At 59.8% G+C, this 22,148-nt stretch overlaps 2 protein-coding genes and 2 non-coding genes across 6 annotated transcripts; 2 read left to right on the top strand and 2 right to left on the bottom strand.

Annotated features, from left to right (window-relative positions):
• Positions 1–2,423: 2,423 nt before the first annotated feature.
• Positions 2,424–2,496, bottom strand: TRNAF-GAA. Its single transcript has one exon. It is a non-coding gene; the product is annotated as a tRNA-Phe (tRNA).
• Positions 2,497–2,626: 130 nt separating this feature from the next.
• Positions 2,627–2,700, top strand: TRNAN-GUU. The gene has a single exon. It is a non-coding gene; the product is annotated as a tRNA-Asn (tRNA).
• On the top strand, positions 2,695–14,976 carry NDUFS7 (NADH:ubiquinone oxidoreductase core subunit S7). Of its 2 annotated transcripts, XM_030796410.1 has the most exons (8): positions 2,695–3,007; positions 7,211–7,247; positions 7,928–7,996; positions 8,238–8,343; positions 9,873–10,052; positions 10,121–10,167; positions 12,323–12,411; positions 14,789–14,976. In XM_030796410.1, exons 1-8 carry the CDS (start codon positions 2,992–2,994, stop codon positions 14,884–14,886), a joined length of 642 nt encoding a protein of 213 aa, XP_030652270.1. In that variant the 5' UTR covers positions 2,695–2,991; the 3' UTR covers positions 14,887–14,976. The 2 variants fall into 2 exon arrangements, with proteins under 2 accessions (XP_030652270.1, XP_030652269.1); XM_030796409.1 differs by having other exon boundaries at positions 2,936–3,007; positions 7,928–8,343.
• A 1,799-nt stretch (positions 14,977–16,775) lies between these two features.
• GAMT (guanidinoacetate N-methyltransferase) lies at positions 16,776–21,558 on the bottom strand. 2 transcript variants are annotated; one of them, XM_030796411.1, is made up of 6 exons: positions 21,290–21,558; positions 19,692–19,837; positions 19,423–19,486; positions 19,041–19,108; positions 18,830–18,940; positions 16,776–17,125 (listed from the first exon to the last, which is right to left on the bottom strand). In XM_030796411.1, the coding sequence occupies exons 1-6, from the start codon at positions 21,468–21,470 to the stop codon at positions 16,985–16,987; spliced, it is 711 nt and encodes a 236-aa protein (XP_030652271.1). In that variant the 5' UTR covers positions 21,471–21,558; the 3' UTR covers positions 16,776–16,984. The 2 variants fall into 2 exon arrangements, with proteins under 2 accessions (XP_030652271.1, XP_030652272.1); XM_030796412.1 differs by lacking the exon at positions 16,776–17,125 and adding an exon at positions 17,133–17,268.
• Positions 21,559–22,148: the final 590 nt, after the last annotated feature.

The raw sequence follows: 22,148 nt of genomic DNA, 5'->3' as shown, positions 1-22,148 counted from the left end.
TGAGTCAGGAGCCAGAAGCCACAGCAGCCGCACATGAATATCATCGCCATTCTGTTGGTCACACAGAGCAGCCCCGGTTGAACATGAAGACCCTATAGGGGCCGGGCGCGGTGGCTCACGCCTATAATCCCAGCACTCTGGGAGGCCGAGGTGGGCAGATCACCTGAGGTCAGGAGTTTGAGACCAGCCTGGACAACATGGTGAAACCCTATCTCTACTAAAAATACAAAAATTAGCCGGGTGTGGTGGTGGGTGCCTGTAATCTCAGCTACTCAGGAGGCTGAAGCAGGAGAATTGCTTAAACCCAGGAGGCAGAGGTTGCAGTGAGCTGAGATTGTGCCATTGCACTCCAGCCTGGGGGACAGAGCAAGGCTCCAGCCTGGGGGACAGAGCGAGACTCCGTCTCAAAAAAAAAAAAAAAAAAAAGACCCCATAGGAAGGCAAGAGCCTGAACAGCAGACACAATCCCAGGGGCCCTGTCATCCCAGCGGCCCGAGGACCATCCCCCTTGGCCCCCACTGAGCTCAGCTGCAGTCCCCACCCCATCCCCCACCACCACCAATAGGGCTAAGAGCCGCCAGAAACCCTTGGGATGGCTTCATTGTTCCTCCCAGGAAGAGTCCAGGGCAGCTGACACATGACCCCGGCATGGCACGCCAGGGACAGGGGAGGCACTCTGCTGTCCCTGACTGTATAAAAAAAATCCACAAGCAAAATCCCTAATAAGCAATGTTCCACAGTAAGTCCTGCCTCAGAACTGTGCAGGGCATCAGAAACAGGAACGCCTGAGAAACGGCCACGGTCCCAAGAGCTGAGGAAACACCACACCTGGTGCCACCTAGGGTCCCGGATAGAGCCCTGGGCCAGGAAAAGGCAATAGAGGAAACCCAGGAAACTTGGATAGAGTGTAGATTTTGGTCAGTAATAATGTATCATGTGACAAACGTATCACACTCATGAACTGGGCATGGGGTACTCAGAACTCTAAATTATTCTAAAAATATTTATATAAATTTAGGACCAAAACCATGGCCAGGCATGGTGCCTCACTCCTGAATCCCAGCACTCTGGGAGGCTGAGGTGGGCAGATCACCTGAGGTCAGGAGTTCGAGACCAGCCTGGCCAAAAAACCCTGTCTCTATTAAAAATACAAAAATTAGCCGGGCATGGTAGTGTGTGCGTGTAATCCCAGCTACTCAGGAGGCTGAGGCAGGAGAATCACTTGAACCAGGGAGGTGGAGGCTGCAGTGAGCTGAGATCTTGCCACTGCACTCCAGCCTGGGTGACAGAGCAAGACTCCATCTCAAAAAAATAAATAAAAATAAAACCAAAACCCTACAGCACGGGCAGCTATGAGAACTATAGAAGGAAGAGGGTTTTGTGCACCTGCCAACCTCTTAGGTTCCTGTCAGCTTTTCCTCCAAATCTTTATTATTATTATTTATTGTAGAGATGGGGTCTTGCTATGTTGCCCAGGCTGGTCTCAAGCTCCTGGCTTCAAGTGATCCTCCTGCCTCGGCTTCCTAAAGCGCTGGGATTACAGGTGTGAGTCACCATGCTGGGCACCTCCAATCCTTTTGAGCTGCCCAAGAGCAGAGACCAGGCCTGGCTTTGCTCAGCAGCGGGTCCCCAGCCCGTGGCACAAATTCAGTAAACACCTGTTGTGGTCCTCAAGGGGCCCCCAGTCTTGCTACTCACCTGTGTTCACCTAATTTGCGCCTCTCTTTTCTTCACTTTTTCTTTTTCTTTCTTTCTTTTCTTTTTTTGAGATGGAGTCTCACTCTGTCGCCCAGGCTGGAGTGCGGTGGCACGATCTCAGCTCACTGCAACCTCCGCCTCCCAGATTCAAGTGATTCTCCTGCCTCAGCCTCCCGAGTAGCTGGGATTTAGTTATGGGGTTTCTACGTATTGGCCAGGTTGGTCTCGAACTCCTGACCTCAGGTGATTTGCCTGCCTCGGCCTCCCAAAGTGTTGGGATTACAGGCGTGAATCACCGCGCCGGCCTTCACCTCTGTTTTCGTAATCATAAAACAGGCAGACAAAACCTCCAGTGGAATTGTGAAAATTAAATAATATGCATGCAGAAAGCATTCTGCAAACTCTGTTTTGCTAGTTTGGGCGTTTAGTGTTAGTTTTTATATAATTAGTACTGGTTGTAAACTTATCAATTTAAGCAAGATGGAAAATCGAGGGTGTGTCAGGGAAGGGGGAAGTTTGAGCTGAAATCATGACCTCTTGGGGGTTGGAAGAGGAGGCTTTGGGGTTGTGAGGTCTGAGCCCCCCTACCTTGGGATGAGTCCATGTCCCGACTCCTCCTCTGCAGAATGGGGTGGTGTTCCGGGAAGGGGCCCGGGATGGCTAAGAGGCAGCCGGACCAGTCCTGAACAAAAGACACTAATGATCGCAAGGGGCGCTAAAACCTTTGCCGAAACCCGGGATCGAACCAGGGACCTTTAGATCTTCAGTCTAACGCTCTCCCAACTGAGCTATTTCGGCTGGGCGGTAGGGGTCGCTCTCGCCGGGCCTCCGTCCCGCGCTGCGCCTTACCCGCGCAGGCGCAACTCGTTTAGCGTCAGCAGGCCCCATATCCTTTATAAGGTGTCCCCGGGGGCCCGGGCGCAGCGCTGTCTCTGTGGCGCAATCGGTTAGCGCGTTCGGCTGTTAACCGAAAGGTTGGTGGTTCGAGCCCACCCAGGGACGCGGGGTGACTTTTGCCCTCCTGGAATAACAAGAAAATGAGTGTCGCCTCTGTTTTTGTCGGTCCGCCGTAGACCCGCGGTCCCCATGTGCGCACTCCGATGACCTTTCCGTCTCGGGTGATCCAGGGGTGCACGGCGCAGGCACGACCACGGAGGCCGAAAGCGCAGCGGAACCTCCCGGCTCCAGGTTCCGGTTTCCGCATGCGCTCCGAGTCGGTTTGGGCGACGGTCCCGGGAACCCGGAGCGCTAAGGAGAACGGACCTCAGAGGTTGTCTGAAGGCCGAGGCCAAGATGGCGGCGCTATCAGGTGAGCGCGGCACCGGCGGCGGGCGTGGGGCCGCGCGGGTCTGGGGCCGGAGGAGCCTCGGGTGCCGTGGTGGCGTCGGGGGTCGGTGCTGGCGTCGTGGCCGCCGTCCTCTCCGGGCTTCTCCGAGCCGGCCGCTCCTCGGGCTCCCGCCCGGCTTGCGATGAACGGTCTCCGCTATTGCGTCCAGGGTACGGTCGGGGAAACCGAGGCCTGGCAGGTCATGACGCAAGCCCCCAGCCTCAGGAGGGCGCTCGGGGCGGAGGCTGGAGGGGCCCCATTCACGTCCCGAGACCAGGGCACGGTCCGCGAGGCTGCCCTTGAGATGCCCTAGAGAAAGCGGGGCCTGCCTGACAGGCTGGGAAACTGAGGCCCATTGAAGGTCCTCGAGGTCACAGGGCCGGGCCTGGGAAGGAACAGGGCCCAGGGCATCCACGCCACCCTGCCGGACCCTCCACCTCCCTCCCCACCCCTGGGAGGTAAGGGCCTCTCGCAGAGCCTGTCCTGCTCCAGGGACTTTTGGGATCGGCTGAAGCCTGCGGACCCCTGCTCAGATAAAGTTATCAAATGCATGGAATAAAATCCATAGAATTGCAAGGAAATCAGTTACACGGAGAGGCAGTTATTAAAAGATTGTCTTGAAACCTGATTGGCGACTTAGTAATCTAAGTGCTTCCCTTATGAACGCGATCTAGCGTCAGGTCTAATTACGACTGTGGTTTGGAAGGAGTGAGGAGTTGAAATGAGGCTTTGATGATACGGCAACGTCTGCAGCCCCTGCACCATGGCTAGGAAACATCTGTGATTCCTCTTGGTGAAAAGTTACAGGTCCTGCTAATACTGCCGTATTTTGTTGCCTATGCTAAGAATTTTTTATTTTATTTATTAAGACAGGGTCGGCCGGGCGCGGTGGCTCAAGCCTGTAATCCCAGCACTTTGGGAGGCCGAGGCGGGCGGATCACAAGGTCAGGAGATCGAGACCATCCTGGCTAACACGGTGAAACCCCGTCTCTACTAAAAAAAAAAAATACAAAAAATTAGCCGGGCGTGGTGGCGGGCGCCTGTAGTCCCAGCTACTCGGGAGGCTGAGGCAGGAGAATGGCGTGAACCCGGGAGGCGGAGCTTGCAGTGAGCCGAGATCGCGCCACTGCACTCCAGCCTGGGGGACAGAGAAAGACTCCATCTCAAAAAAAAAAAAAAAAAAAAAAAAAAAAGACAGGGTCTGCCTCTGTCGCTCAGACTGGAGTGCAGTGGTGCCATCTTGGCTCATTACTGCCACCTGTGCCTCCCAGGCTCCAGCGATTCTGGCACTTTAGTGTCCTGTGTAGCTGGGACCACAGGTGTGTGCCACCATGCCTGGCTAGTTTTTGTATTTTTAGTGGAGATGGGGGTCTTGCCATGTTGCCCAGGCTGGTCTCAAACTTCTGAGCATAAGCAATCCTCCCACCTCAGCCTCCCAAAGTGCTGGGAGCCACGGCACCCAGCCTACGCTGAGAATTGAATGAAGGGCTAATTTTCCATAAGATGCTGGTAACAACAAAGACATATTGTTTTTTATTCCAAGCAAATTCACAGTTCTGAATCCTCACCAGGCCCCTTGTTAAGAATGCCTAGCCCATGGCACGGTGGCTCACGCCTGTAATCCCAGCAGTTTGGAAGGCCACGGTGGGCGGATCACCTGAGGTCCGGAGTTCGAGACCAGCCTGACTAACATGGAGAAACCCCGTTTCTACTAAAAATACAAAATCAGCTGGGTGTGGTGGCACATGCCTGTAATCCCAGCTACTGGGGGGGGGCTGGGGCAAAAGAATCGCTTGAACCCGGGAGGCAGAGGTTGCGGTGAGCTGAGATTGCACCATTGCACTTCATCCTGGGCAACAAGAGTGAAACTCCATCTCAAAAAAAAAAAAAAAAAAAAAAAGGCTGGGCATGGTGGTTCACGCCTGTAATCCCAGCAGTTCGGGAGGCCGAGGTGGGCGGATCCCCTGAGTTCGAGAGTTCAAGACCAGCCTGATCAACATGGAGAAACCCCGTCTCTACTAAAAAATACAAAATTAGCTGAGCATGATAGCAGGCGCCTGTAATCCCAGCTACTCAGGAGGCTGAGGCAGGAGAATAGCTTGAACCTGGGAGGTGGAGGTTGCAGTGAGCCAAGATTGTGCCATTGCACTCCAGCCTGGGCGACAAGAGTGAAACTCCATCTCAAAAAAACAAAAACAACAACAGCAACAAAAACCCCCTGACCCAGAGGCACAGAATCCCACAGATCACCTCAGAGGCTCTCAGATGAGCATTTCCTCTGTTAGGAGCTTATCCAAAGTCCTGAATTTTCAGCTGGGAAACTGACACCTGGAGTGGGGCAGCTCCCACCGGAGCCTGGGGCTGGGCAGTTAGCCTGTCTGCTGTGCCCAGCCTCAGGCATGCCAAGAAGTAGGTCACAGGCTTGTGTCCTTCAGAGAGTTGCGGCCTGGATGGGGCCATGGGAAACAGCAACCCTGGATGAGGCTAAGGCTGGGGTGAGGGAGGGGCTCAGAGGCAGGAGAAGGCCCCATGGATCGCCGCATTCAGGGGCATCAAACCCTGGCCCTGGCCCCTGGAGGCTGCCCACAGCCTCTCCATCAGGCCTCACCTCACCCACAGCAACAAAGTACCATCACCTGGGCAGCTTAAACAGAAGCTGATGTTCTCACAGTTCTGGGGGCTGGAAGGCCAAGACTAGGGGGTCAGCAGGGTTGGTTCCTGCTGAGGCCTCTCTCCTTGGCTTGCCCATGGCTGTCTTCTCCCTGCGTCTTCCCTCTGTATGTGTTTATGTCTTGATCACCTTTTCTTACAAGACATAAGTCGTATCGGATGAGGGCCCACCCTCATGACCTCACTGTACTTTATAATGACCCTTTATTTATTTTTTGAGATGGAGTCTCCCTCTGTCACCCAGGCTGGAGTGCAGTGGCGCACCCTCTGCTCACTGCAACCTCTACCTCCTGGGTTCAAGTGATTCTCCTGCCTCAGCGTCTCGAGTAGCTGGGATTACAGGTACCTCCTACTACACCCAGCTAATTTTTGTATTTTTAGTAGAGACGGGGTTTCACCATGTTGGCCAGGCTGGTCTCAAACTCCTGATCTCAAGTGATCCACCTGCCTCAGCCTCCTGAAGTGCTGGAATTACAGGTGTGAGCCGCCATGCCCAGGCATTAAAGACCCCATCTCCAAAAGCAGTCACATTCTGAGGTCCTGGGGTTAGGGCTTCAGATGCAGGTCGGGTGGAGGGACACAGTTTAGCCGTCACCAGCACCAAACCTGCCTTTCTGGCTTCTTCCTTGCGAGCTGGGATTCCTTGCACCTCCAGGCATTTCCTCCTGCTGAGTGCCCCGGGGTGTGGCAAGGCCCTGCTCTGGCCTCAGCCTTCGCCTCGGGAAGGCTCTCCCAGGAGCCTTCGTGCAGGCGTGTTCCCTCCTCTGCGCTTCCTTTGAGGCTGGCTCTTCTAGGGGTGCTTTGCTGTGTAGGTCGACGTGGGCAGCGCCCTCCCTGCTCAGCAGACTGCAGATTCCTGGAGGATGGGGCCTGTGCTGAGCTACGTGGGAAACCCCCGAGCACCAGCTAGGGCCTGGAGCACCCAGCACACGCTTGTCACGCACAGCTGAGGCCAGGATGAACACTGGGTGCCCAGGGAGGCCCTGGCATTGCTGGAGTGACAGGCACCCCACAAGCACGCATAGATGGAGATAGAACCAGGTGCCGGCAACCGGAGGACCTGGGGTGCTGGTGTCGGCAGGACGCCCCGGGTATCTGAGCTGAAACCTGCCTCATGAGAAGGGGCCAGCGGTGTGCAAGTGTGAGGCGGGGTGTGCAAGTGTGAGGCGGGGTGTCCCCCGCAGGGGAGCAGCCAGTGCGGAGGCTCTGGCACAGGAAAGCGGCATGTGCCAGTGAAGATCACCAGGGCGGGGAGACGGGGCAGCGTTTGGGTTCCTTCCGGGGCCATGGGGCCTCAAGCAGGGGACCAAGACTCGCTCACGTTCTGAAAACCCCCTCGTTACCTAACGTTTGTTAAGTGGTACTCGAGTTGGGGTCAGAGCTCGGCCGTGTGGGCAGGAGCCTGACGGGGAAGTGCCTGGAGGCCGGCCCTGTGGTCCTTCCAGGGATCCTGACTCAGTGGTCCCTGGTGCTGCCTGCAGCTCACTGTCCCCACCCCTGTGGTCCTCTCTGCAGCTCCTGGCCTGCGCGGCTTCTGGATCCTTGGTCTGCGGTGAGTGCCTGAGTCTCCAGCCCTCAGCTGGGAGGGGCCTTCAGCAGCGACAGACGAACGGGGCGGGGGGGGGGGGGGGGGCGGGGGGAGGGCCTTGTTGAAGGTCACGTGGCATGTTAGGGGCAGGATGCAGGTGACGGTCTGCACGCTGCCCGTGATGTGCCGGTACCCTCCCTGGGACAGTCCACGCAGTGGCAAAGGCTGGACAGTCAGGAGGAAAACCCTGTGGGCCCAGCTCAGTGCCGTCAGAGCTCACCGCCACCTGGGATGGGAAGGCATTCTGTGAGCCCTGTGCAGATGGCAGCCAGGGGCAGGCCTCCTGGAGACCCAGGCAACTGACAGGGTGGTGAGGGCGTGTACCCAGGGATCTGACCTTGGTCATGTGTGGAGGGCCTGGTGCCAGTTTCCTTCTGCGGATGATCCTGGGACCGTCCTTGCTTGGACACTGTTGACCTGCTGGGTACATCACAGAAGAAATTCCATTCAAGTCTGGGCCATCACTGGGGGTCAGGGCGATGGCCACACGGCCCCAGGGGCTCTGGCCAGTGGCCCAAGTGCTGACAGGCAGAGGCGAGAGCAGTCTCGCAGCAGGGAGGGGAGAGGCAGGACAACAGTGAGTGCGGCTGGGGGAGTTGGAGGGGCCTGGGACAGCCACTGACCCACATTCCATCTCCCGGCAGCTCCAGCGTGGGCACAGCTGTGCAGGCACGAGGTGTCCATCAGAGCGTGGCCACCGATGGCCCAAGCAGGTGAAGCTGGCCTTCTGGGGGAGGTCGTACCCCCGCCCGCCCCACCCCCATCCCTTCCTCATGTTCTGCATCAGTGCCTCAGCCACTGGGGTGCCTGGATGGGGCAGGGAGGGGGTCGCACATCCCAGTCCCTGACCTCATGTGGGTCCAGGCCTCTGGCAGCGGCTGTGGGGGCTGGCATCCGCCTCTGGGAAGCACCTGCGTGGCTGACGCCTCCTCTGCCCGTGTGTCTCTGTGCCAGCACCCAGCCTGCCCTGCCAAAGGCCAGAGCCGTGGCTCCCAAACCCAGCAGCCGGGGCGAGTATGTGGTGGCCAAGCTGGATGACCTCGTCAACTGGGCCCGCCGGGTGAGTCTACTATGAGCTGCAGGCCGTCCTCAAGCACCAGGGCCTCTCTGCACACTCACAGGCACACACATACACAAACGTACAGACACGTACACACACAACACATGCATGCACACTCACATGTGCACATGTGCATTCAATCTCACATGTATGGACAGATGTGTGTACATGCACCACACACGCACACTCATGCACACACATGCACACATACACGCACACTCGCACTCATGCGCACACGCACACATGCGCACACATACACATGCACACGTGTACAGACACGCAGACTCGCACACGTGCACGGATATGCACACATGCACACTCACGCACACACATGCACACACGTACTTGTGTGGACACATGCATGTGCACCTATTGGCATGCATGCACACAGGCACACTCATGCACACACACCCCTGCAGCCGTGGAGCAGGGTGGACCCTCCCGGAGGCCCCTGTGCTGGCCTGGTGGCCTGTGGTTCCATCTGAGGATTCGGAGCCTGCTTGAGATGACCCCCTCCCTTTCCGTCATTCTCTTTCTGGCTTCTGTGTGTTCCTCTTGTTTCTCTTTTAAGGTGAAAGCAGTGTTTTAAGTTAAAAGGAGTGCGTGTGAAGGCAGTAGATCCTTCTCAGTACCCGTTTAAAGCCTCCCCTGCCTGTGGCGCCAGCCCCCACGCAGCCCCTGCCATCCCCCTGCAGCGTGAGCACGTGCAGCTCCCTCCAGCTCCTGCGGCACTTGGTGCGACAGCCCGTGTTCAACAGTCCCCCATTGATGGACGTTCACTGTTTCCTTTTGTTTTTTGTTTCCTAAACAATGCCACGACGAACGTCCTGCCAGGGCCGCAGTGGTCGAGCCAAGGATGCCCACTGCAGGATAGTTTCTAATGGAGGGAACCTGAGACATGGCCAGGGGCCGTCCCAACACAGGCTCCTAGCGGGCAGGTGGGCCTGGCCATTTCTGCCCGGGCAGCCCTGCCTCGCTCTGTAGCCTGGCCCTGTCACCCGCCAACACATACAGCAGGGCCCCTGCCAGGTCTCAGAGCCGCGTGCAGGGAGAGCGAGAACCATGGGAGAAATGAGAAGCCACAGAGATGGAGGAGCGGGGAGGGAGTGGCCAAGGAGATCTGAGAGGGCTTCCTGGAGGCGTCGCACTTGGTATGCGGACCCAGATCTCGCTAACGCAGAGAGTTCCCGGTTAGACCTGCGCGACTACTCGCCTGTAGCCCACCCGCTCAGAGAGTGGCTGGAGACCCCTGTTGAAATGGTGGGACTTAGGATACACTGGGTTCGAGGAACTGTGTGATGAAGACAGATCTCACCCATTTCTATTTTATTTATTTGAATGTGGCTGGTGGGGCGCGCTTTACAACTCTTGGGGCCCGGAGGCCACCTGCAGGAGCCGCTGTGCCTCTCACCTCTGCCGGCTGCCGCCCCGGGACATGAGTCGGGGGTTCTAGGTGTTCCACGTGGAGTCTCATGCTGGGCCACGCGGGGCTCCGGGGGTGGCGTCTGACCCGAGCCCGGCCTCTGCAGAGTTCTCTGTGGCCCATGACCTTCGGCCTGGCCTGCTGCGCCGTGGAGATGATGCACATGGCCGCACCCCGCTACGACATGGACCGCTTCGGCGTGGTCTTCCGCGCCAGCCCGCGCCAGTCCGACGTCATGATCGTGGCCGGCACACTCACCAACAAGATGGCCCCAGCGCTTCGCAAGGTAGGCCTCGTCCCCGCCGCCCGGCCGCCCCCAGAGGGAGCTGCGCACGGACCCCGCCTCTCTTCCAGGTCTACGACCAGATGCCGGAGCCGCGCTACGTGATCTCCATGGGGAGGTGAGTGCAGGGCGGGGCGTCTCCAGGGACGGACGTAGCGTCAGTGCTGGCCTGGCTGTGCCCTAATGGCGCTTATCAAAAGTGTCATTTACATTTAGTGAAATCCCACGTGGTCCCGGCGCTGCCCTTCAGCCTCTCGGTGCCTCCACCCCAGGCAGATGGGCTGGCGGGCCTCTCCCCAAAACGATTCCTCCCATCCACCCGCACGCAGCAGACCCCACATTCCACCCAGTTCTCTGCTTTACTCACACATAAGTGATGACAGGTGCTGTAGATAGTTTTATAATCTCAGCCTTCTAACTTGCCATCAGTTTTTTTTTCTTTTTTTTTTCTGAAACAGTCTTGCTCTGTCACCCGGGCTGGAGTGTGGTGGAATGATCTTGGCTCACTGCAACCTCCGCCTCCCAGGTTCAAGCTATTCTCCTGCCTCAGCCTCCCAAGTAGCTGGGATTACAGGCACGCACCACCACACCCAGCTAATTTTTGTATGTTTAGTAGAGACGAGGTTTCACCATGTTGGCCAGGCTGGTCTTGAACTCCTTCAGGTGATCCACCCGCCTCGGCCTCCCAAAGTGCTGGGATTATAGGCATAAGCCACCATGCCTGGCCTTGCCATCATTTTTAGTCATTTCGCCATAACACTGAAAGGTGTTTAGTCTCCTAACATTTTAAAACATTCATTCATTTATTTATTTATTTATTTAAAGACGGAGTCTAGCTCTGTCGCCCAGGCTGGAGTGCAGTGGTGCGATCTCGGCTCACTACAACCTCCGCTTCCCAGGTTCAAGTGATTCTCCTGCCTCGGCCTCCCGAGTAGCTGGGATTACAGGTGCCCGCCACCACACCTGGCTAATTTTTGTATTCTTAGTAAAGAAGAGGTTTCACCACGTTGGCCAGGATGGTCTCGATCTCCTGACCTCGTGATCCACCCACCTCAGCCTCCCAAAGTGCTGGGATTACAGGCATGAACCACTGTGCGGCCAATATTTATTTATATTTTTTAGAGACAAGAGTCTCACTGAGTTGCCCAGGCTGGAGTGCAGTGGTGCAGTCATAGCTCACTGCAGCCTTGAACTCCTGGGGTCAAGCGATCCCCCAACCTTAGCCTCCCAAAGTGCTGGGATTACAGATGTGCTCCACTGTGCCTAATTTTTAAAATTTTTGTAGAGATTGGGTCTTGCTAAGTTTACCCTTTTAAAGCGAGCAGTTCAGTGGTTTTTAGGCCACCACCTCTAATTCCAGAACATTCTCATCACCCCCAAATGAAATGCTGTCCCCATCAGCAGTCACTCTGCATCCCCTTCCAAGCCCCGGTGCCCACACCTCCCCTCCCTATCTCTGTGGATGGGCCCGTCCTGGACATTTCACAGAAACGGGATCACACACTGTGTGGCCTTCTATGTCTGGCATCTCTCACTGAGCGTGACATCCTCAAGGTGCATCCGCGCTGTGGCCTGTGTCCGAGCCTCGCTCCTTTTCTTGGCTGAATAATATCCCACTGTGTGGACGTATTACTAATCTAATTCTAAACAATTAATTAGAATATTCCAGAGTTTTCATAATCATCTCCCACTGCTGGGCATTCAGGTTATGTCCATGTTTACGGCTGTGGAAAGCAGTGCTGGGAGTGGAGTCTGTGTGGTCGCCTGGGGTTTCCAGCTGCCTGCCCCGGGTGGACCCCAGCACCTTGCTGACAGAGCCGGAATCGGGCGAGGGCCTCCTGTGAGGCTCAGCCGCCCCATAGACAGGGGCTGGGTGTTGGCACTGTGGCTGTTTGAAGTGGCTTTTTGTTGACACATGTGATCTGACACTTCTCAGCCCCGGGAATCGATGGTCAGGAGCCCCCTCAGGAGGGGAGCACTTTTCCCCGAGTTATCAGCCACGTGTGTGCTTGCGCCCCACTGGTTCCACAGGGGCTCTGGGAGCCTGTGCGTGTTTGCTCATTGCTTCTCTGTGACAAGTTCCAGCCTCATTGGTGCCCGGCCTGCAGTTGAAGGCCGGTGCGGATGGGGTGAGGCCTTGTGGAGAGAGGGTGGACCGGGGTGGGTCCTCGGCAGGTGCTCCTCACGGTGCCTCCCCACAGCTGTGAGGAGGGAGGGTGGAGGGTGGGCAGGCGGGTCCTCAGCACACTCCCCTCACGGCACCTCCCCCACAGCTGCGCCAACGGAGGAGGCTACTACCACTACTCCTACTCGGTGGTGAGGGGCTGTGACCGCATCGTGCCCGTGGACATCTACATCCCAGGTAGGCCGGGATGGAGCTGGGGACAGGGCCAGTGCCACACGGCGCCCGGCGGCCCAGTGAGGGAGTCCCACACCCCCAGCAGACGGCAGGCTCCCCCATCCTACGGATGGGCCGACTTGGGGCTCTCCCTCTTAGAGGAGTGTGTGCCCTATGAGAAGTCGGCGATGTATTCAGGCATCAGAGGGATCAGAGGGAGCAGGGGAGGCTGAGTGGAATTCCTGACACTCGCCTGGTTTACAGCAGTTTCATATGGTCCTGCCTGACAGAAACCAAAGACCTGCAGTTAGAAATACCAAGACAGAAGGCTCCTGGAGGCCAAGACACCGTCCCGCGCCCTCAGCCTTACAGAAGGGCACGCAGGACTCCCTGGGACCCAGGGTGGCCGGATTTGGCAAATGCAAACGTGGGAGGCTCAGTTTGTCTGTGAGGTTAGGGTGAGTTTGACCATCAGGAAAACAATTAGTAGTAATTGTTTAGTATAAATATATCCCAACAATAGTTGGGCTATAGTGACACTAAAAAAGAGTATTGGGCCGGGCGCGGTGGCTCGCGCTTGTAATCCCAGCACTTTGGGAGGCCGAGGCGGGCGGATCACGAGGTCAGGAGATCGGGACCACGGTGAAACCCCGTATCTACTAAAAATACAAAAAATTAGCCGGGCGTGGTGGCGGGCGCCTGTAGTCCCAGCTACTTGGAGAGGCTGAGGCAGGAGAATGGCGTGAACCCGGGAGGCGGAGCTTGCAGTGAGCCGAGATTGCGCCACTGCACTCCAGCCTGGGCGACAGAGCGAGACTCCCTCTCAAAAAAAAAAAAAGAGTATTGGCTGCATACCTGAAATTCACACCGCACCGGGAACATTCTTTATTATCTGGTGATCCCATGGGACTCTTGCGCCTCACGTGGTCCCACGAGGGCCACCCCCCCGGAGCGGTAGTCAGGCTTGGAGGTGGCGCTCATGTGGGACAGGGGACAGAGGTCCTGTTCTTGGCCACCCTGTGCTGCGGCATTAGCGCATGCGCAGAGAGCCCAGCCCTGAGTCCTGAGTCTGGAGAGTTGGGCAAGCGAGAGGCATGTCCCGGCACCTCTCAAAAGTGGAGGAACAGGCTCTGACTTTGGATTCCACTTCCCTGGAAAGGGCATTGATTTGCTCAGCGTTCTGCATGGTTCAGGTTACCTGGGGGCAGTGGACAGGGCAGCCTGGGCCTCCCCGTGACTCTCGTCAGCACAGAGAGGTCCATCCCAGGGTCAGGAGCTCAGCCCATGCCCCTGGCGTCTTCCCCTGCAGTGTAGACCAAAGGGGCAGGTTGCGAGTGTGGACTGCGCTCCTCCCTCCCTGGGGACTGTGCTCCTCCCTCCCTGGTGATGGTGCTCCACCCTCCCTGGGGACTGTGCTCCTCCCTCCCTGGTGATGGTGCTCCACCCTCCTTGGGGACTGTGCTCCTCCCTCCCTGGGGACTGTGCCCCTCCCTCCCTGGTGACTGTGCTCCTCCCTCCCTGGTGACTGTGCTCCTCCCTCCCTGGGGACTGTGCCCCTCCCTCCCTGGGGACTGTGCTCCTCCCTCCCTGGGGACTGTGCCCCTCCCTCCCTGGGGACTGTGCCCCTCCCTCCCTGGGGACTGTGCTCCTCCCTCCCTGGGGACTGTGCTCCTCCCTCCCTGGGGACTGTGCTCCACCCTCCCTCCCTGCGGACTGTGCTTCTCCCTCCCTTGGAGCAGCCTGGACTTGCCAGAGCTCTGCCAGGTGGGGCCTGGCCGCCCTTTCCCAGGCCCTGCAGTGGCCTTGTCCTTTCCCACCTGTTTCCACTCCTGCTGTCCCCGTTGGGCCCTGGGCTTCGTCCTCTTGTTCAAGCCCTTTGCTCTGAGCCTGCACAGCAGCCGGGACTGGGGGATCCCCAGCAAAGAGCTCCGGCTTGGGGCTCAGAAAGGGGGTCATCGGGTCCTCGTGGGATGCCCAGGTTCTGGGCCACCTCCCCTCCCTCCACCCAGCCTCCCTGCCTCCATCTCCGTCCAGGGCAGCCCCGGGCCCTGCTCCCCACTAAGTGTGTTTTTGAGCGCTGGCCCCCATGGAGTCCTGAGGGCTGGGGCCAGGGGCCGGCTTAGTGAGGTCAGCGTCTTGTCCAAGAGGTTCTTGTGACAGCCCAGGATGAGCCACGGGTGGAGGGCAGTGGGGCCTTGCCCAGGGGAGGACCCCACTCTTCCTGCAGGGACCTCCCCTGCACCAGCTCCCAGCCCCTGGCCTCTGCACCCACCCAGGGCTGCCCACCTCCACCTTCAGAGGCCGGCACGGGAGACCCCTCAAAAGCCGAGCCGGCTGCGCTGTGCACGTGGTCACGCAGGCTCCGGCTGCAGGGAGGGAGACTGAGGCAAGGTCCCCGCAGGCTGCCCACCCACGGCCGAGGCCCTGCTCTATGGCATCCTGCAGCTGCAGAGGAAGATCAAGCGGGAGCGGAGGCTGCAGATCTGGTATCGCAGGTAGCGCCGCCACCGGAGCCTGTCACCGTCCTGTCCCCAGCCTGCTTGTGTCCCGTGAGGTTGTCAATAAACCTGCCCTCGGGCTGCTGCCTCCCAGTGTGGTGTGTGGGTGAAAGGAGCCAGGGGCCGGGCACGGTGGCTCACGCTTGTAATCCCAGCACTTTGGGAGGCCAAGGTGGGCGGATCATGAGGTCAGGAGATCGAGACCACGATGAAACCCCGTCTCTACTAAAAATACAAAAAATTAGCCGGGCGTGGTGGTGGACGCCTGTAGTCCCAGTTACTCGGAGAGGCTGAGGCAGGAGAATGGCGTGAACCCGGGAGGCGGGGAGCTTGCAGTGAGCCGAGATGGTGCCACTGCACTCCAGCCTGGGTGACAGAGCGAGACTCCGTCTCAAAAAAAAAAAAAAAAAAGAAAGGAGCCGGGGAGGTGGGGGGATCACAGACCCCCTGCGGCGTGCCACCCTTGGGTTGGGGGTGGTGGGAGCAGAGCCGGGGGCAGAGATGGGCACTGTGCCTGCCAGCAGGGTCCTTTCCCGTGCTCTGCGAAGACTCTGGGGTGGACATCGTGGCCCAAAGTCCGGAGCGTGGAAGGCGGCACACCCATCCCTCCTGGGAGGGCCCTGACTCAGTCTCCCTCTGTGCCCTAAGGCAGGCTGAGCAAAGCCCGTCTGAGCCTGCCCTGGGGTTCAGAGTGTGGCCTGTGGCCTGTGTGTGGACTTGGGCAGGTCGCCACTGCCCTCTGGCCCATTTCCAGGCGGTGGGATGGGCTGGTTAGCTGAGGGCTGGGGCCAGGGAGATGGGGAGGTGGTACCTGGTCCAAACCAAAGGGCTGCAGGGCAGGGCTGTGAGCCTCACAGGCTGTCTGACCCCACTTTGGGGACACCCTCTCCACCCAGGGCTTTCGGGGGACCCTGGCTCCACCCCACCAGCCCCTTCATCCGTCGAAGTCCAGTCCTCATCAGGGACGTGCACTGATATAGCAAATGTCCCATCTTCCTGTGTTCAGCGCCACACGCCACCGGTGCTGGGGACCTCGCTCTGCCGGCCCACCTTGCATGCCTGCTGCACACCAGGGACAGTTCTGGGGACCGGCAGTTATCATGGGCCAGGCTGGGATGGGGCCTGGGAGACTGGGGCGGGGGTGGGGAACAGATGCCCAGCCCAGCCGGGTCAAGCAGCCTGGAGGCAGGACATGCTGGGGTGGGGACAGGGCGTCAGCCAGCGGAACAGAAGCCTTGGGCCAGAGTGCAGAGCACAGGAGCCGGCCTTCTCTCAGGGCAGCGAGGTCAGTGGAGGGGGGGGGGCAGGACGGCCCCAGGAAGATGGGCAGGCTGCACCCATGTGGATGCAGGGGGCAAAGCGGGAGGCATGGGGTGACCAGCTGGGCACAAGGGCACGGACAGGCAGGAGCCGGGATGTTCCTGGGGCCCGGCAGGTGGGGCTGTCCCCGCAATGGGCCCAGCGGAGGAGGCGATGCCTCCCGAAAGGAAACCACATCTGGAAATGGGAGGCTCGGGGCATGGGGCTGTCAGCAGCCACGCCCCTCCTGGGGCGGGAGGAGGGGAGCTCAGGGTGTGCCGGGGCGGGCAGAGAAGTGGGTTCCTGCCTGGGGTAGGCAAAGATCCTTGTCTCACCCACACCCCGGCCGTGGTGCTGCCACTCTCTGAGACCCTGACCTAGTTACACCATTCCCTGACCCCGCTGCAAAGGGTCAGGTGGCTTTCGTCTGAGGAAGGGACATCGGGCATCAGCTGGAGATGTCTGCCATGGGCAAGACAGTGGGGGGGTCCTGGGGCCGCTCAGAAACCTGGAGGGGAGTCACCCACTTTTCCTGTGTCCGTGGGATGGGCGGGAGGTGAGGGAGCAGCCACTGGAAGTAACAGTCGCACACTCACTGCCGACTGGCCAAGCCCAGCGCCGGCGTTTACTTCACCTCGGGGACCCTGCAGCAGGCAGCAGTGACCCTCACAGAGAAGCTGGGAAACCTGCTGGTGACACACAGCTGGGATCAGCACGGGGCTGGTGCGACAGCCTGGGCTCCCGGCCAGGAAGGCACAGAGGAAGGCATGGGTGTGGCGTGGCCAGGCTGGGGTGGGGGCTCAGCCCTTGGTGACCAGGGGCGTGATCATCTGTGGGAAGGCGTAGTAGCGGCAGTCGGCCGGTGGGACCAGCGCCATCACCTCGGTACGGATGTTCTCCCTCCGGAAGCCGGCCTCCAGCAGCGCGGGCACCTGTGTCTCCTGGTCGGGGATGGCGCCAGGTCACCTCTGAGGGCCATGGGGGTCACGTGCACCCTGGCGCCCACCCCTCATTGAAGAGCGTTTACAGATGGCAAGGCCCGGATGGGCAGCTGCAGCTCCTGTGGGCACGTGGCAGGGCAGCCCTGGAAGCCCAGGAGAGAGCAGGAATCTCCAGCTCCCCAATGCGGGCAGCAGCTTCTGGGCTGTCCTGGAACCCCAGCCCCACACTCGAGCCACCCCCGGGGCACCTACTCCACAGTTCTCCAGACCTTGCCAGTGTGGTGGGTGGAGCCAAAGAATCACAACAGAAAAAGAACACAGGCCACTAGTTCCCATTTTGGAAGAAAAGCTGCCCCAAGGGCCACAGGCATCCAGCCGGCTCTCACAACGGCGGCCCAGGGCAACCACATAGAGCCCTTCTCAGACAGGCCGCCTCCACCAGGCGGAGGGAACAGCGAGACAAGCACTGCTGAACCAGCGAAGACAGCCAGGTGGAGGCGGCCGGAGGGAGGGGAACACGCGGGGCTTGGGCTGAACCACAGGGCACTGGGGAGCCATGGGAGGTTGTTGAGCTGGTGAGGGACTTTGATTTCCATTTTTTTTGTTTTTGTTTTTTTGAGATGGAGTCTCGGTCTGTTGCCCAGGCTGGAGTACAGTGGTGCGATCTCGGCTCACAGCAGCCTCTGCCTCCCAGGTTCAAGTGATTCTCATGCCTCAGCCTCCCGAGTAGCTGGAATTACAGGTGCCCGCCACCATGCCTGGCTAACTTTTGTATTTTTAGTAGAGATGGGATTCCGCCCCATTGGCCAGGCTAGGCTTAAACTCCTGGGCTCAAGTGATCCACCCGCCTTGGCCTTCCGAAGTGCTGGGATCACAGGTGTGAGCCACCATGCCTAGCCTGATTTCCATTTTTTTTTTTTTTTTTGAGACGGAGTCTCGCTCTGTCGCCCAGGCTGGAGTGCAGTGGCGTGATCTCGGCTCACTGCAAGCTCCCCCTTCTGAGTTCACGCCATTCTCCTGCCTCAGCCTCCCGAGTAGCTGGGACTACAGGCGCCCGCCACCACGCCCAGCTTATTTTTTGTATTTTTAGTAGAGACGGGGTTTCACCGTGTTAGCCAAGATGGTCTCAATCTCCTGACCTCATGATCCACCCGCCTCGGCTTCCCAAAGTGCTGGGATTACAGGCGTGAGCCACTGCGCCCGGACTCATTTTTTTTTTAAGTTTCTTTCTTTTTTTTTTTCTTGAAACAGGGTCTGGCTCTGTTGCCCAGGCTGGAGTGCAGTGGTTCGATCTTGGCTTACTGCAACCTCTGCCCCCTGGGCTCAAGCAATCCCCCTACCTCAGCCTCCCAAGTAGCTGGGAGTACAGGCACACGCCACCACGCCCAGCTAGTTTTTTGTATTTTTTTTTTAGTTAAGATGCGGTCTTTCTCTGTTGCCCAGGCTGGTCTTGAACTCCTAGGCTCAAGGAATCTGCCCACCTCGGCCTCCCACAGTGCTGGGATTACAGACCTGAGCCACTGCTCCTGGCAGCCACCCCGCCAGGCAAAGGACTTTGATTTCTAAATGAACCAGCACAGTCCAGCCCACCCAGGGGGTCAGGAAGGGACCCTCCCCAGGTAGCAAGGTGGCTCCAGCAGCCCCTTCCCACCCCCATCCAAGGTCACTTCCTGGAGACCCACGGGGAACTCCAGGTGGGCGCACCTCAAACATGATGGTGATGTCTGAGTACTTGGACTTCATCAGCTCCCCCCAGGAGGTGAGGTTGCAGTAGGTGAGGACGCCCCCCGGCTTCAGCAGGCGAAAGGCGTGGTTCTGTGGAAGGGAGTGGCCAGTGGTCAGGACGGAGGTGGGGGTGTGGGCAGAGGGGCTTCCCCGAGGGCCTCCCGCATCCCAGCGAGTCAGAGAGAACCACCTTGATGAAGTTGAACTGGTGCGTGTGCCAGGTCTCCTCGGAGAGTGGGTACGTGTCGTACAGGATCCCTGCACAGGGGACAGAAGCCCACTCGGTCAGAGCCGGGCTCAGCGCCTCGGCCAGCCTCACCCGGCTCATCCCCGAGTGGGTGGAGGTGCAGTGAGACGGTAGAGGTGGGGCTCCCACACACAACCCCGAGATCGCCTCCAGGGCCCCTCCGTGAGCATGCCCATCCCCGGTGCCCTGCCAGCCCTCACAGCCAGGCCCACACCCACCTGGGCTCCGTCCCCCCAGTGCACATCAGAGGGCCCCCCACAAGCAAAGGAGGGGCTGCATTGGAGCTGGGGAGGCCCACCCTGTGATACGTCCCCTCACCCCTCACCATCAAAGTGACCGTCAGGCAGGGTGGGTGCCACATCCTCCCACAGGCCTTTCAAGGGGACGACCTTGAAGAGGGGAAAAGAAAAAGAGAGGACAGGGTAGAGAGGTCCCCAAGATCTCCCCACCTGCAGAAAGGGAGCAGCCAGGGGGACTCCCGAGAGAGAAGACCACCTCCTCCACCTCTGGCAGCCCCAGGCCCCCAACCCCCAGGAAGCAGTGCCCTCACCCCAAGGAGTGGGGTTCCTGGAGGGCCTGCGGGCAGAGGGGCACCTTGTGTGTCTGCCGCGGGGCCCAGTCCTGGAGCCGCTGGAAGACGCCGTCATTGCACTCGATGATCCAATGCTCATCAATGGGCGCCTCCTGCACCTTTGACGCTGCGATGGCCATGCCAAAGCCCACCTCCAGGACCCGGCCCCCTGGGCAGACACAGGGCGCCCGGCATCACTAGGTGGGCCGGGCTTAGGAGGCTGCCTGGAGGAGGGGGCACAGGGCAGGGCAGGGCTGGGGAGACTGCCTGGAGGAGGAGGCACAGGGCTGGGCTGGGAAGCTTCCTGGAGGAGGGGGCCCAGGGTAGGGCAGGGCTGGGCTGGGGAGGCTGCCTGGAAGAGGGGGTGCAGAGCAGGGCTGGGGAAGCTTCCTGGAGGAGGGGGCACAGGGTAGGGCTGGAGAGGCTGCCAGGAGGAGGGGACACAGGGCAGGGCAGAGCAGGGCTGGGGAGGCTGTCTGGAGGAGGGGGCCCAGGGCAGGGCTGGGAAGCTTCCTGGAGGAGGGGGCCCAGGGCTGGGCTGGGAAGCTTCCTGGAGGAGGGGGCCCAGGGTAGGGCAGGGCTGGGCTGGGGAGGCTGCCTGGAGGAAGGAGCGCAGGGCTGAGCTGGGGGTCTGCTTGGAGGAGGGGGTGCAGGGCTGGACTGGGCTGTGAGTCACATTTGCCACAGGACGGGAGGGCACCCTGGGCCAGCATGGACAGAGGCGGGCGGAGCACAATAGTCCTGAGCGGGAACAGCGTGGGCCCTGGCCAGCGGCCAGAGAGAGGATGACCAGCCAGGGAGGCCGAAGACGGCCGCTTTTGGGGCCAGGCCTGTGGGGAGGCGAGAGCCTTGGACTTTGAGCCCAGCCCACGCTGTTTGTCCCGGGTCCCTTATCTCTCGGGTTGGTTACTTTTCTCTCCCCCTCCCTCCATCCGAAAGTTGGATTTGCAAGAGTGGCCAGGCAAGACCTGGACTTGAGACTATCTGGGAGGGGAAGGACTGGTCCCCAGTGGGCCACACATGGGCCCCCCCTCAATCCTGATTGGCACTGGACACTGGACGTGCCCATTTTCAGGGTGGGAACACTGAGGCCCGACACCTGGCTGGGGCCTGTGTGGGGCCAGGGAGTCCTTTCTCAGCAGCCCTAAGCCTCTGACGCCAGGCAGGCCAGGGCCACCCCGGGGACAGCTGTCTCCCTGAGCTCAGCTTTCCGGCTGCTATTCTTAGCCGGCGAGTCGGGGCTGCTGTCCCAGGCAGGCAGAAGGGCAGCCTCTCCCTGGCACGACCCCTTCCTCCCGACCTCAGACAGGGAGCTGGGGACCCGGTTCCACCCAGTTTCACCCAGGTCTCACGTTTGAGGTCCCCATCTGGAGAGCGGGGGGCCTCACTCCCCCTGGAGAGGAAGTTTCTGGTATTTAGGCGGCGCCTAATGTGTGCGGGCCCCACGCCCGCGGCACTCCCCGTGAACGCCTCCGTGTGCCCCCACCTGCAACTCCACTTCCCAGGCGAGGAGACAGAGGCGCCCCAGCGGGAGGGTGGGCTGCAGAGCCCCCGGGTCGGGGCAGCCCCGGCCTCAGTTTCCCCTGCGCCCCTGGGGCGGTGCAGGCCGGGCGGGGGCTACCTTTGGAGGCGGCGGCGGCGGCCAGCGCGTGCATATAGGGGGTCTCCCAGCGCTCCATCACCGGCTTGCCCAGGATGCGCAGGTGCGTGTCCGCCGCGTCGTAGGCCGCGGGCGCCGCCCCCCACGCGGGGCTGCAGTTCTCGCCGGGCGCGAAGATGGGGGTCGCGCTGGGGGCGCTCATGCTGCAGGCTGGACGGCGACCCGACCTCGATCGCGCCGCGCCTGGGCCCGCTCCCTGCAGAGCCTTGTGGGCCGGGGGCGGGTCTAACAGGCCCGGGGGGCGGACCCGCGAGAGGACGCGCGCGGCTCCGGGAGCGGCCTCTAGCGGCGGCCACGCGAGAGGTGGCGGGAGTGGGGTAGGGGCCCCGGCCGCCCCCTCCCCAAGGATCCTCGGTGCCTCCTCTGCGGAGCGGGCACCGCAGCCCCGCGCCCGGGGACGCAGACCTGCAGGCCGGGACCGGAATCCCCGCCTTGCCGCTTACGTGCCATAGTTTTCTCGTCTGTCAGCACCGCAGAAAGGCCCCCTCCTCGCTGGGGTGTCAGAATCTGAGGATCTTCCAGGCGCTGTTGGAAGTGCTTTAAATGTGTAAAATCATTTAATCTTCAGAAGATGCTGCAGTGAGTTCTATCCTTTTTTAATAGAGACAAGGTCTTGCTGTGTTGCCCAGGCTGGTCCCAAACTCCTGGGCGCAAGGGATCCTCCCGCTTCAGCCTCCCAAAGTGTTGGGATTACAGGCGTGAGCCACCGCCCCTGCCAGGTTCTATGATGACTGTCGTCTGTCTGTCTGTCTGTCTTTCTTTCTTTCTTTCTTTCTTTCTTTCTTTCTTTCTTTCCTTCCTTCTTTCCTTCCTTCCTTCT

This window comes from Nomascus leucogenys, chromosome 17 (assembly GCF_006542625.1).
Source record: "Nomascus leucogenys isolate Asia chromosome 17, Asia_NLE_v1, whole genome shotgun sequence".
NCBI classification, from domain to species: domain Eukaryota; kingdom Metazoa; phylum Chordata; class Mammalia; order Primates; family Hylobatidae; genus Nomascus; species Nomascus leucogenys.
Note: the sequence above shows the minus strand (reverse complement) of the source record. Positions and strands in the feature narration are given on the sequence as shown.